The sequence below is a fragment of the Tyto alba genome, unplaced genomic scaffold, assembly GCF_018691265.1.
Source record: "Tyto alba isolate M040663 unplaced genomic scaffold, T.alba_DEE_v4.0 Super-Scaffold_40, whole genome shotgun sequence".
In the NCBI taxonomy this organism is placed as follows: domain Eukaryota; kingdom Metazoa; phylum Chordata; class Aves; order Strigiformes; family Tytonidae; genus Tyto; species Tyto alba.
This window is the reverse complement of record NW_024881316.1, coordinates 40,609,647-40,624,568: the sequence shown is the minus strand read 5'-3', so window position 1 is coordinate 40,624,568 and position 14,922 is coordinate 40,609,647. Positions and strand designations below refer to the sequence as shown.

The window sequence follows — 14,922 nt, the reverse complement described above, 5'->3', positions numbered from 1 at the left end:
CTATACAGTGATGGTTCTCTAACCTCTACCCTTCCAAGCTTTTTGTTTTTTGTTTTTTGTTTTTTGTTTTTTTTTAATAAATGATCTTGAAAATTCTTATATAATTGCACTTTCTGTAGTTATTCAGCTTACTGACTGTAAGGTACAGTCATTTAAATACAGAAAACTTTTTCATCTATGTTATGTAAAACACCCATACTAGATTTGCTTTATGCATGTTATAGTGATTCTGGAGGCATAGATTGGTGTAGAACTGTATAGAAAAACACTTTATTTGTGTTTGCCTTCTCAAAATTGGAGACAACCAACAAAATTCTACTTCAAACTTTGCACTGTTACTTCATCATACCTTGGTAATAGTTACTCTGAGCAGTTAGAGGGAAGCAAGACTGGGAATGCAAAATAAAAAGAAGTTTCTCACAGATATCTTAATTTAATAAGTTTGGTGTGCTCCTGTATGCTTTTAATAAAAATTTGGGTTTTAGTATTTGTCATGTTTATTAGTTCATTCTGTCAGACTATGCTTCTACTAATTTGATTAAAATACAGCTTCCTTTAAAAAACAGATTAGGTGTTAAACAATTGTCCCAGCAATAAGTATGTAGATAGCAAAGGAAGCCAGTAGTTCAATTTGTAAATTAAGGTCTTGTTATTTTACTAATAAAGAAAATAATACATATGACCACTTAAGTATCTTGAGTAAATGGTAATTTATTTGTGGAGGATACCTTTACAAAAAGTAATTGCTCCAATAAACGCTAATGACTGGTGTGTTTATCTTAAAAGTTGCATGAACAGTTCCTGAGGGTACTAAGGCCAGATTAAGGTCTAAGGGTTAATCTAAAACACAGTGCTTTAAGACCTGGTTCCTGGTGTCAAGAGAAGTTCTTCAGTATATATTGAACATTCTTTCATGGTTTCCATCCCACTTCTTTGACATTTTATCACTTGCTGATACAAATTATCCAGGGTTCAATAATCAAATGAAAGATTGGGTGAAGCATTCAGGCTTTAAGCAATATATCTTTAGGGGATGTATTTTCTAACATATTTGCCCATACTGGACCCACAAATCTGAAATCTGAGTTTTTAAGCTAACAGGTGTAATTAAACATTTTCAGATGGTGTCATTCAATTGTAAAGAATTATTTTATTTTGCTGTAAGAACAAAAACCAAACAAATTATTTATTTATTTTCCATAATTAGACTTCTGACTATGCATGCTAGTTTAACAGATAACCTTCTAACTGATTTAGTTGTGGTGTTGCTTTCTGCCTGTCACTACATGAAGGCAGAGATAAAATTTCCCATGCACTGCTCCGTCTAAACAGTAGTTATTCAGTCACAGCTGGTGCTCCTCCCACCAGTGTTTGTCTGTATTTGCAGTGGAAAAAGGAGGTGGAGCATCAAGCCTAAAACACTTGGCTCTATGTGTTGGTTGCATTTACGGTATTTGATGGAGGTGCAGTGGACTTAACATGACTGAGCTACCTCTCCTGAACTATTTCACTGGCTGTATTTGATGCTTTGTGCCTTCCCTTTTCATACATTTTGTTATCATCACTGACCTTTTAGTATCTTCTGCTGCTTTTCTTCCTCTTTATGCTTTCTTGTGATGTTACAGCATTTTAATGTGTTTAAACTTGTTATTTCTCCTCACTGTTAACATTAAACAGTATGGTGATGTGTAGCGCAGCTGAAATGAGCAGAATCTTCAGAGGAGGAGATGAATCTTTTTCCAGTCTTCAGGTTCAGTCTCCAGATACTTACTTGTCCTTATCCTGTAAAAGGTCCAGTTCTGAAAATCCTTGACCACAGGAGTTTACACAGGTGTTTCATTAGAGTTTGTCCTTAGATATCCTGGTACTACCTCCTAGAGTAAATGATCCAGGGAAGAAGAAGATACAGTGCAGATAGGGCAGTGGTTTTTACCTCCCTTTCCTTTATGGCATATAATTACAAGTCACCTTTCCACACAGTTCCTTACTTGTTCATGAGTAATTTGGGGGCCTTGTGTATGAGCAGATTCAGGGACAGACTTTAAAGTCCGTCTGTGACATGTCCATATGTACTGAGCTCAAATGTTCATCTGTTGTGACTAGGGTAGTTGGGACATGCAAGCATTCCCTTGTGAAATTAGGGAAGTACAAAGGCATGCGGAAATTATATGCACAAATTTGAGGGTAGTGTTGTAAAATCTGGCCTCCAGTATCTTTTTGGATCATGCAGTAAAAAAGAGTCTGTCATTTTTGGAGACTTTTTAATGAAAGGCTAAATTTTATGAATCTCCAGTCTAAAGTCTGCTCATATAACTGATACACTTTTTTTTTCTGCCTAAGAATTTCCCTTGCATACACAGCAGAAAAACAAACACACACAATTCTCTGTTATTTCCCTGAAAACGAAAGTCCTCTTTCCTAGCAAGATTAACTTGTCGACTAATCTTAGAGCAAACACTTTATTTTAATCTGTCATTGTTTTCTGACTGTGGGTTTAGCAGAGGTCAGAAGAAGAGATTCGTTAAAGTGATGGTGCACTTGTTTTTTCCGAAAGCACATTGGAAGAGTAATGCTTTGCCAAAGAAAATAAAGAAATACAGTATTTCTTTTAATACATTTCAGCTAAATAAAGTCTTAAAATCACATGCCTTGTCCCAGATGGGGTGTTTGCAGCATAAGGTACAAGTTGTATAATTTCTACTATCTGAAAACTGCTTAAATGAGCTCTCGTTCAGCCATGCCATTTATTCCACACCTGAGGTGAAGTTGCTCTGGTCTCTTCTCTGATGTAGAGCCATTGGTGAGCTGACTGCCAGTGTGTTTGTGCAAGTCTGTTTGCTTATATAAAGAACCCATTTAAACTTCTCCACCCAAGAAATTCATGTTGATTTTGGATAATCCCTGGGCACTTTTATTATGTAAAATAAATAAATAATTCTTCCAAACCTGTGATGCAGCCCAACTCTCACATATTTTGGACTATTAGAAGTGTAGCATTTGTGTTGAGGAAACATGAAATGACATGAGGCATGGGCAATTTTATATTTGTCCAGAAGTAAAATACGATGCGTATTTCAATATAGGATTATGTGATGTTGGAGTTTCACCTGACAAGAGTGCAGGGTCAGTCAGTGCTGAGGATAGTTTTGCGTGTGGATTGTCAGACCCCACACCGCACACTCATCCTCCAGTGTGGCTTCTCTAGGGGTAGTGCCAATGTGATTTGGTCTGGCAACAAACCAGTATTTCAGAAGAAAAGGAAAAGTTGGATTAAAGAGCTGAAACAATTCTCTGGGGTCAGCATTGGCTGTCAGGACTTACTTTCAGTCTAGGAGAATTGTATGTGTATGTAACATAGGCCAGCAGACATGGGAGTCTGAGCATCCTTGCTCTGAGCGGTGCGGAGCAAGGCTGCGCTGAGGGTGCTTTGGCCCCACTGCAGTAGAACAGGTCTGTGTGATCATCATCAATCATAACTAACCCATCCAGTTAAAAATCGCTTCTGCAACCTCTGCTCTCCCCTGCTCCCTTAGGGAAACACTAGTGCACAGGCTTCAGTTGGGTATGCTCAATTCCTAAACTTAGGTCTGGGCAAATGTGAGGAGTAAAAAACCCTTATTTTTACTCTGCTCTTAATCCTCAGCCATATACTTACTTGGCATTCTTGCTTTGGCAACAAAACTGGTCCTGACCAGGCACATCTTTGCTGAAATCAGTAATAGCTATGAATATGTTGCCCTGAATCTCTACACTGCTATTTTTTAGGTAACTAAATAGTATATCTAATGTCTTAAATAACTGAAATAATTAACTGTATTTGTCTAACATAGTTAGCTACCTTAACTTGTAAAATGTTGAGGCTGGACTAGACTGTCTTTGCCGTATTGTTTACTAATTGCGTTGCAGCAATGTTCAGCATCTCTTTTAGCAGATATTGAATTCATATAGTGAAAAGCAGCCGTTAACCTTATGAGATTCAACAATACAAAAAAAAAAATGTTTTGTTTCCTGCATGGTTTCTGGGGTCTTGTGAACCATAAGAAATTTTATAGAAAATTTATATACCTAATTTACCTCCTTTTCCCTTACTCTAACATGGAAATAATCTGAAATTCTTGTAAAATTACTTATTTTTAAGAATTAAATCTGTGAATGGAAAGTCAAACATTAAAAGTCATGCTGATAAATCACTGGAGATGACAATGCCTGAGTAAAGCAGTATGGAAATGATAGCAAATGTTTACAAGGGAAAATTGTCTGGCTCAACCCAACACATGGCAGCATACATATATTCAACATAACATACTCTTTCACTTGTTGCTGTATCCAGTGGGCTGTCATATTTGTAGTATTCTGTGTTTTATGAGTGTTATATAGACACTTAATTAGACTTGCGATATAGACAGCCCACTCCTGCATGGGGTTAAGCTGCTGTGTAAATAAATAAAAAGTAAGAAGGACACCTTTTGCTAAAAATAGAAACTGAGTTTAAAAACAATGTTTTGGCCCTAGGCTTTTATTTAGGATTTCGGAAAACAGGACAAGCTCTTTGTTTTCCACTAGTAGAAAGCCTAGTAGGCAAAATATTACTTCTCATTTTACGTTCATTGACTGTGTTTTAGTAAACCCCTTTTTTATTTAGTGTAAACTACTGTAAATTATACTGGGATATGATCATTAGTAATTTTAGTGGAAATACCAGTTTAACTGAAGAACTTCTTTGTTGAGACCTCTGTGATAGTGGTTTAAGCTCAGAAAAAAAGGCATTCAGAACACGTGCTTTAGCGATTATTTTTCTTCAAAAGGTAATGTTTCATATAGATGATCAAAAAGGCAATATAGTGCGAGCCCACTTAGGGTACCAATTAACACTGTCACTGTCAACCCCCCAATAATTTCATTACAATAGCATTAGTCATTTTTAGCATTTAAGGTTACTGACCAATTTCCATCAAATTTACCACATGCATATTAAAAAAATGGTCAGCCTTTATAATTTGATGAACTCTGTTCACATACAGAGGCAGCAAGGCTTCTGTTACCACTTCCTTCAGGCAGGCACAAAACCAACTACATCTGAAATGAATCTGTGCTGCTAGCTTTCCCTTTCAGTAGTTTGTCAGTGCCTTTCAGTCTCTTTAATGTATGTATCTTTACAGTGTTTCTGCATGATGGATGCTTCCTTCCACATCTATTTTCCACATAGTGAACTGATTCAGAGGATATCAAAAGAAACCAAGTGGGAAGTTAAACACCTCATGCATGGTGGGCTGATTAGGGCTCTGTGTTAATTACCTGGTAGCTGCTCCTGAGTTGTTAGAGGTGGATGACTTGCCAGGAACCTTTATGCTCTCCGTGTTATCGTGGCTCAGTAATCAGCTGGTCCCCATCATGTGTCTGAACCTTGCTGTAAGAAGATTTGGCTTATTCCAGGCTAAAGCTGCATTGCAAGTCAACATGTAAGGAGTGTAGAAGATCAGGGGTTTAAACTGGAGTATGAAATTGAGCCCTGAGATAATATCATGGATTTAGAGATTAAGTGATATCAGTATCAGTACTTATCTTTCAGATAAGGTAAAGGCGTGTGTTCCTTCATGATTTTTGCCTCTTTTCTTTCATTCTTTTTTTCAGTATTTCTTCTTACAGTCTTTTCTATCAAGTAGTCCAGCTTAAATTGGAGTGGTGTATCCTTCATACAGATTTTAGTTTACTGGATAGATCACCTTTCTAGCAGATGAAAGAGCTGTGAACCACCTTAGATTGGGAAACGAGATCCATGTCACCCACCTCATGAATGAGAGGTAAAGATGCCCAAATTACTGTAAATTCTTAGAGGCATCAGATCGTCCTTGTTGACTGGCCAGGAGCCGAGAAGTGAAGTCCTCGTCATAAGTGATTGCCCAAGCTCCTATAGATCATCTCTGGCAAAATAAGAATGAAATTTCACAATAACCTAGAACCATGAAGCTCTAACTTGATCTTTCTCTTTGTAGCTGGATTGACAATAAGAACCTGCACAATTAGGGGTAGTTTATGTAAGTGCTAGTTCTCCGTGTTGTCATATAAACATTTCATATTTTTCCTCATTCCATTGGACTTTTCTGGGCATCTTTAATTTGAGACAGAAGTTTTTGAGTATCTGAAGGTTCTTAGTGCATGATAACATATATGATAGTTTGTCTTGAGTGAAGGGGCTCCTGTTCCTGGGCAGTAATGCTGCTGTAGATCCTGATCTCTTAATGTAAAGTTAGTTTGATTTAAGCTGATCCAATGCCTTGAGTTTGGTCTTGTTCTGATTGAAGGAGAACACAATGCTAGATGTGCCATGAAGCTCTGTGTGTTTCTGTATTCTTCCCTGGTTCCCCAGCTACACATAAAGCTTCACATCCTGTACATGTGATTCATCAGTCTGTATTTACCAGTGGTGGTAACTTAAATTTTTAAGTTTGTTTGTTACATTTTTTTGATTAATATGTTTATTTATTTCAGAGTTTTTCAAAGAAATTGAAAAAAATTACATACTTGAAATTTCTGTTGTTAAAGGACATTTTTTTTCTTCTATGTTTCAGACACAGATATTAAGGAGCTAGAGGATGTTTTTGGACTTAATGGACAAGTAGAGCATAAGCTGAACTTCCTCAAAAAGAATGTATCAAAAGATATAAAGCTGGTACTGATTGCTCATTCTATTGGTTGCTACATCACACTGGAGATGATGAAGCGAGCATCCGAACTTCAGGTACATTAACCTTATAGCATGGGAGTTACATTATTAGCAAAGCAGTGCGCATGCTTAGTCTATAGGTAATGTTGTGTCTTTCCTGTGGAAGCTATATTCTGCTATGTACAAACTTCCAATCCTAGTTCTCATTAAAAAGAAATTAAAAAAAGAATCACTAATCCTAACAGCATATAATAGTTTGATGTAAAATAAAGTTCTTACTCTGAATTTTTACTTTTAAATGCCCTTGTAATATAAATGATTAATAATGGTGATGAATATATTTAGGACTTTTTTTTGTCTTCTCATCTTTAAATAATTTATAAACAGATCACTAGATATTTGGCCATTATATTACTACACCAAAAATTATGACTGTTTAAGAATTTCATAGCACCTTCTTATCTCAGGGCAAGTAGACTGCTGGCTATACATGGGGAAATGTATGGAAAAGAATAATAATATAAATTGTGATGAGTACTACTATGAAGGACCTTTTTTTTAAAATTTAATATATATGCATGTATCACTGCTTCAGCAACTCAGTCTTGGTTTGTGTAACTTGATAAGAGTGAGAGGTCTTACTGCATGTTCTTGTTTATCTGGACATTTTTCTTTGTCACTGTGGAGCAGTAAGAAGGCTGAGGGAGGGCCATGTCCCTGTAATTCTGGAAATTGCAAACTGTTAGTGCTCAGTAATATCTCACTCTACTAGTGGATGACAAATGAAGAATACTGAATTTTTATTCTTAAACATTCACTCTTGCTAAATCATTGCCTCGTCCTTTACATTATAAAATCTTCAGTGGAAGGAAGTGCAGTGTTAGTGTAAAGTCTGTGTTTAATATACTCATGAGTAGGTTATTCCACTTCTTCATAATCATTTCCACTGCACATCTAACTTTTTTTTTTTCCTTTAAAGGAAACAGCAACTAAAAACGTGAAACAGGAGGTTAACCTGATATATTTCAACAGGCATATTTCACTTTGTGATTATAAACAAGGGCATTTTTTTGAGAGAACTTTTATTACTGTTTTATCTCTTCAAGAGGGAGTGTTCTAGAAAATATCGTAAGCAGTAATTTGTCCAAAAATACCAACTTTTCTTTGGTCAACATCTGTACAGTCTTTAGTACACAAAGGATTTTATCTGGTTTCAATTAAACTATGAATTGTTGAGTAATTTTTTTACACCTGGCTCACTGAATGCTGGCAGCTTGCTATTCATCAGTGTTTTGAAAAGTAGGTATCTTTGGGACACTCTCAAACTGCATGGTGCACTGTGTGCCTGAAGTTAATATACGACAAGCTACATTTAAGATGCATTTAACAATAGAAAATATTTGTGTAAGCCAGAATGTTGTGCAATCTTTGTCCCTTTGCCAAAAATAAGTTAACTGTTAGGTTTTATAACATATGAACTGTGATAATAAGAAACTTGTGTTTCCATCTCTCCCTTTATTTTTACTGGAATATTTGATTCCCACAAGATTTTGAGCACATATGTGTATTTTAGTAGCTAGATCATTTGATTTTATTTTTGTGTAGTTCTTATGTGATATTCTTTTATTACATGAGTTTTGGTTTTGGTCTTAAATTCTCTGCTTTAAGAGCCTTTGATTGCTTACAGTTTATTATTCTGAGCTAGAGGTTAATGTGTTGTATTTATTGTTCAAATAATTCAGTAAATGTTTATGTTTGGAGTGTATGTTTAGCAGATTTTATTTTTGTTACCCAATTTAAAGCCCTTTGATAATCTAACCAAATAGAGACTAGATTGTCCCTCTCTTGTACAATGATGAATCTGATGAACTTGAGCTAGCATTCATGAAAAGGAGAAAGTACTGTCTCCTTATCTCTCCTTCTGTGTTGCTCTTCAGCTGTCAGTTTTGAATGCTGCTTGTCTCTTGGACCCTTATGCTCTGAAGGTTAATGGGGTACTGTGGTTTTTTTCTTAAACTTCTGTGAAATAATGCTTTCTTCTTTAATTAAAAGAGAAATGAAATAGGAATTTGCAGTTTACCCAGGATAGATTCAGTTTTGGTCCCCATCCCTATTTTCCTGTTGACTCTTGGGGAGGCTTCTGATAACAATTTCTTCAAGAACCCTTAACACAAACTTGGTCTTGGGTTGATGCCTTTAAGTAAGTCTGATTAGCAGAGAAGGGCCACACAGGTTACATCCATACTTGTAACTAGGTGGGGCTACTGCATGGATTTGAGTAATGGGCCAGCTATGCAGTGACATTTTTGGACCAGTCTTTAAGAGACATTTTAGCCCAAAGCAGTCATCAGTTCACAGACAACACCCTGGCATGGTTCTGGGCTTGACAGAGGCTTAGGACCATTCCCAGTAGTGTGTTTGGATGTAGACATTCTGTTTTGAGGCAGGGGGAATTCAGCCATGTGGACACAGACCATCCCATGACATTCTGTTCAATGGCAGAACCAGGAAATAGTTCCTGGCCAGTCTGTTTTCTGATACACATATGACCGTGAACGCTTCTCAGTTGTCGTTGTGGACATCAGATCTTAACAAGATTCGCCTCTTCATGGGAAGTTGAGCATCTAGAGTTTGTCAGACTGCTAAAAAATTTTGGCACTGGGAAGGAAAAATGTTAATCAGACTTACTCTGTGGAAATGGAAAAATACAATAATGTACAACTTACTTGATAATTAGTCTTAACCTCATAATCTTCTTTGCTCTTCATTCAGCCAGAAGAACTTAAAAATGAAGCTGGGTGACAAAATTATTTTCTCATTTGTTGGAGCTTGAGCCTAACTCATAAATATGCTACATGCTTCAGGCATTCTCTTCTAAAACACAAGTCCTTACTTGCAGGATTTCCATGTACTTAGCTGGCGACACTACTGAGTGTTTCCTAAAACATTCCATTTGATCATTAATTTGTTCAAAAGATTGACACATTTCCTTGATAATGAAATTCAGTCTGTTACAGCATTAGTCTTTCATTTGCAATGATGCTTCTGAAATGCCAGCACCTTTGTGGTAATAAATTAATACTTATTAATGAGTGAAACTATCATACAATATAAACATTGCTCTTCCTGCAAAACTCGAGAAGGAAGACTTTAAAGCCTCTGAGTATATATCAGTTTAAATAAATCAAATTTCTATAATATATAATTTAAAACCATGCATTGTTACTATGTCTCGGTGCAAAAGAATACTGGGTGTCGTTAAAACTCGGTTGATTTCATAAATAATAGCTAACAAAACATAAGTTGGAATAGTTGTGTATAAAACAAGTTCATACTTTGGAAACCCTGTCACATCATTTCTCTGCACACATTCGTCTACATCTGCCTTACCTTTCCTTCACTGTGTTCTCTTCGAAACAGATCTGTTGGTCTGTACTTACTTTCGAGAATTCTGATGAGCACAACAAAATAACATAGTTCTCATTTAGCGATTCCACAAATAGATACAGTAAAATAACCATATTTTCATGGTTTTTCTTTTGTCTGTATACAAATTGCATTAGGTCCTTCACTTGAGGAGCTACAGTTTGTTCAGGATCTGGTAATGTATGTAGCATAGAAGGTTTCTGCAATGTGTCTTATTCTTCATAAATCAGTACTGACTTTTACCCATCAGGATGCTGTCCACTAACCAAGCTTTCTTGAGTTAAGCAAACATGTCTTCATCACTGACTTTTCTGAGTTATTTTATGATGTGCAAAGTGTTGGTGCTATTAATTCCTTTTTATAAATAAATTAAACATGCCTAACAGGAGTACTGGCCATTTTTTGTTAACATTTTGAATTACTGAAATTGGCTATATGTCTCTGCTATTGGTTTCCTGTCTGTTTAGACAGTTTCTAATCTATAGAAAAATGTTTCTCTTACCCATTATTAGTGGTCACAGGGATTGAATTACCTCAATAGGAAGCATTTTGTTAGAGCTTTTGAATATAGTTATGCTAGATTATGCTCCTATATGTGCATGGTAGCTTTATTTCTTCTTTCTTAAATTTTTCAAAATATTTACTTAAAAAAGCGAAGGAGCTTTTATCTGTAAAACATTATTGCTGTTACTTCTGATCTTAGAAAAAGCCAGAAATATATTTTATCATTCTTTTTTAAATTTAGCTGATAATAGATTAGTCTTCTGTCATTCCAAAGTTTCTGTTGTTGCACTATTAATAAGGAGGTCTTTTATTACCCTTGGTGTTCCCCCAAATCACACCTTTCATGTGACATATGTAGTCCTCATTTTGTGTTTTCATACTTGAACCAAAAGGCATCTGTTGTGAGCAGCTTGCTTGGAAACATTGATGGCCTACAGGTACACAACAGAATGACAGATGTCACAACTCTGTTAGCTTTCTTTTTTTTTTTTTCTATTGTCTAGAAATATGCTTCTTCCCAATTACCTGCATCACTTTGCAACACATTTTAGTGGGAGAAGATATATCTGCACGTGGCCCTTCTGACAAAGACATTGACTCGGATATGGAATTTCAGAAACGCTCTTCTCTTTGCCATCTCTAGGCCAGGGAATTTATTTTTTTCAGTGTGTGTGAGAAATTACCTGTATATGTAGAAGTAGTTTGTTTTAAAAGAAACTTGACTAAAACAGTGAAAAATGGTGATAGTTTTCATTGCAATGTATCTTTGTATGCAGCATAAAATGCAATAATCACTCACAGAACAAATTAAAGAAATCTCTCTTAAACAATGTGTGAACATCTATCCATAAATATTTTTTTTGCAGTAACATAGAATATGAAGTTTAAAGCAAATTATCTGTTCTTGAATAAGTCATGTAAAACATTCTAATTCTAAACCAAATGTCTTCTTCTGATATAGTTTAATATATTTTCAATATAAATTAAGATAATGATTTTGAACATATTCTAGATTCATTCTGGACAAGAGTGTTCACACTTGATGTTACTCAGAATTATTTCCATGTTTATTTATTCTTTACTCAGACTTTAATTTACCAAGTCTGTTGGTCAACATCAGTTCTGTAAGTTATTGAAGCTTTTCCAAAGTTTACTGGCACAGATAATCCTCTTTTGGAATAAAGTTTCCCAAAGATAGAAGCTTCAAGTAGGTGTCTTTTTTTTTTTTTTTGTCTTTTTTTTAAGCTTTTGGTTCTCCCAAGAGTCGAACTGGACAAGAAGAGTATTTTATTTTGCCACTGTTGGCGAATGCATAATTGGCCATCATAGCAAAAAGATCCCACCTGCTGAATGAGTTGTTTTTCACATCTTTTTGTGTTGTGAGAATAGTTACTTGGGGGGAGGGAGGGTGGGAGAAAGGATGGTGTAAGTTGTTTTGTAATGGTTTAAAGTCTTGCTTGATTGAATACTAGATTCTCTCACTGCTGCCTTTTTGCCTCGAATCAAATTGGTTATTTTTTCTCTGGTTAACACTTAGTTCTTCTCTGCTAAAGTACTTAGAAAGCTTCCCCTAACTTCAGTGAAAGAATTAGGCTGTAAAAGAGTGAAACATGTCAGGAGTCCTCTGCTAAGTGATGTATTGTGATAAAGAATTCAATGCAGTGACCCTTTATATTAATAATTTGGTTTCAGTTGTGTTGAAAGCTTGATTATGGATTGGGAAGCACTTTCACAACGTTAGGAAAGGGAAAAGTCACTATGTTTTTAAATATGGATATTTCAACAAGAAAACAAAATTCTTTAGTCTAGAATTACTGGAAATCCAGGGTCTATGAGACTGTGAGATGAAAAGAGGGAGATTTTTTTAACAGTACAGGAACTACTAAGCATATCTGAGCTTTGAGATAATCATTTTTTCCGCAGCATGAATGGGTGAGGGAAAGACTGTATGAAAGTAATGACATTTGTTCAGTTTCTATTTTGCTGAGATTAGAACATCTATATGTAATCCAAGACTAGTGGTGTCATCGTTACCGAAAACATCTTCTGAAAGGACTCTAATTTAGCAGGTTCTGACATCCTTAGAAGTTCAAGTGCATTTTAGAAGTAGAAAGAAGATTAAAATAAAACCACACCTGAGATAAACAGAAATATAAATTTTTATTCCATTTTTGAAATTTTTATTTAGCATGATAGCATCTAATTCACATGTTGATTGCCTAAATTAGATGTCACAGTACATTAAACAAAGTCAGTTTACATAGCTGTTGTCTAGATAAATTAACTTTTGAGGATCTCACTGACGATTGTAAAGTTTAAAATAGGCTTAGTGAAGAAATATATTTTTACCACCTTGAATGCTCTCTTACAAAAGTAAGCTTATCTCAGATCTTCTGAAGAGTACAGTGAGACTGCATAAAATAGAAAAATAGCCAGAAGCTTTCTGAAAAGAGATGATATCTTCTCCCATGTAGAGGGTTATACTTTGTATACCTGTGTGCCAGGGTGCAGTGAAACCAATAGCACACTAGAAGCGTGAATAAATGTCCTTGGTTTGTGCAACCTTGTTTTGATTTGTCCTTAAAGAGAACTGTTTGCTTGTGGTTCCTTAATGGATTGCAGTGATGGGTGGAATATGGATATGTGGTTATATCTAGCAGTTGGGATCATCATCTGGAGAAACAGAATGGAGAAACACTATTTTTATATGAATTTCATGCTACTTGTGGGCTTAAATGATGAAGTGCAAAAAATCCCCATAAAAATTAAAATGGGTAAAAGACTTACAGTAACACAAACCCAATGACAACATTTACAAAATTAGTATGCAGGAAAAAAATAGATGGTTATACTTAGCAGACCTCACAAGAGAATTGGTACACATTTCAAATAAATGCTTATCTTACGAAGAGAGCTGTGAATTTCTAGGCCTTGATACAAAACTAAATTCACTCTGATGTATTTTTCTTCTCCTTCAGTCCACCCATCTGGATAAATGAGCTACATATTAAAAAACCAAGCAAACAACATTGGGCTGATATACACCCACCTTCATCTCCCTTTAAGTGTTGAAGGAGCAAAAAAAGAAAGACTAATAGTTTTGCACAGGTTTAATCATGAGTCTAAGTTTAGCTGCCTTCAGTGAGATGTGTGTGCTAATTTAACTTTATGGATGTTTTAAGTTGGTCACTGAATTGGACTGTTTCTATAATATGTATATTTTGGGGAGTTTTATCTATCAGTTCTTAATAGAAAGCAAGTCTTTGGGAGCGTATACAAGGAAGCACAGGTGGTCTAAGCCAGCAATTAGACTAAAATTTGCTTTAGTTGGTAGTATACACATTGCAGAGTCTGCATAATCCGCCTTGCAACAGATGACAAAGTTCTGACGAGTATGTTCTCTCAGTGATACCTCAGGCAGTATCGGTAAATCTAGTGGAATAGCCAGTAAAGCAAGCAATACAAATTTGGTGCATATGCAGACATTATGCAACTCGCTTATTTGGAAAAAGTGAGAAGTAATGCAGATGATTTATTAAACCTGACCAAGTAAAATAAATAAAATGCTGTATCTCTGAAGCATCAAGGAAGTTTCTACGAAGATTTGTGGAGATATTTTATTTTTTGAAAAAGGAAAAAATGAAAACAACCTTCATATGAAAACCTAAGACAAACATAAAACCTTCTCTCTTTGGGGTGGGAAGCTGCAAAGCAAAGAGCAGTAGTGGGTGAGTTCATGGCAAACAAAGATTTGTTAGAAAGATACTGTTTTTTGACTGAGACACTCATAAAAGGCCACCAGCCTGAATTTAAAAACTCAACAAAACTTCAGAATGCTGTCAGTGAAAGGCTGATAACTGTGGAATGGGGTTGAGAGTGTCAGCTCACCCAAGAGACCACTAACAACCATTATTTTCACTGGCTTGATGACAGACTCTAATCCTAACGGTCCCAGTCATATTCTTTTCTACCTCTCCCCGCCAAAAAAAAGCTTTAAAAAATGTAAACTGTAAGAAAATGCAGCAATCAACAGACAGATGGGATTTTATGTATTAACCTCACTGGACGCCGCCTTTGTAAATAGGAACAAGCACTGTCTAAGTTGCCACATGCTATGTGGGTCTGCCTGAAATTACTTTACTCTTCACAGCCAAACAACACACCTTATAATATAGAAGACAAAAGAATGTGAAATGTCTCAAGGACAGAAATAAATTTAGGAAACCTAAAAAATAATGAGAAATAAACTTGAAGGTAATACATCTTCAGATGTAAAATGCCTAAGGGAAAATTAAATAAGGAGTCTTTTGCTTTCACCAGGGAGAGGC

The 14,922-nt window shown here is 35.7% G+C and overlaps 1 protein-coding gene across 3 annotated transcripts in view; it reads left to right on the top strand.

Annotated features, from left to right (window-relative positions):
* LDAH (lipid droplet associated hydrolase) overlaps positions 1-14,922 on the top strand; it is a 126,666-nt gene that overhangs the window by 49,634 nt on the left and 62,110 nt on the right. For all 3 annotated transcript variants that reach the window (XM_042803443.1, XM_042803442.1, XM_033004535.2), the window contains one exon: positions 6,570-6,739. In XM_042803443.1, coding sequence (XP_042659377.1) covers positions 6,570-6,739 — 170 coding nt within the window. The remainder of the gene's footprint in view (positions 1-6,569; positions 6,740-14,922) is intronic.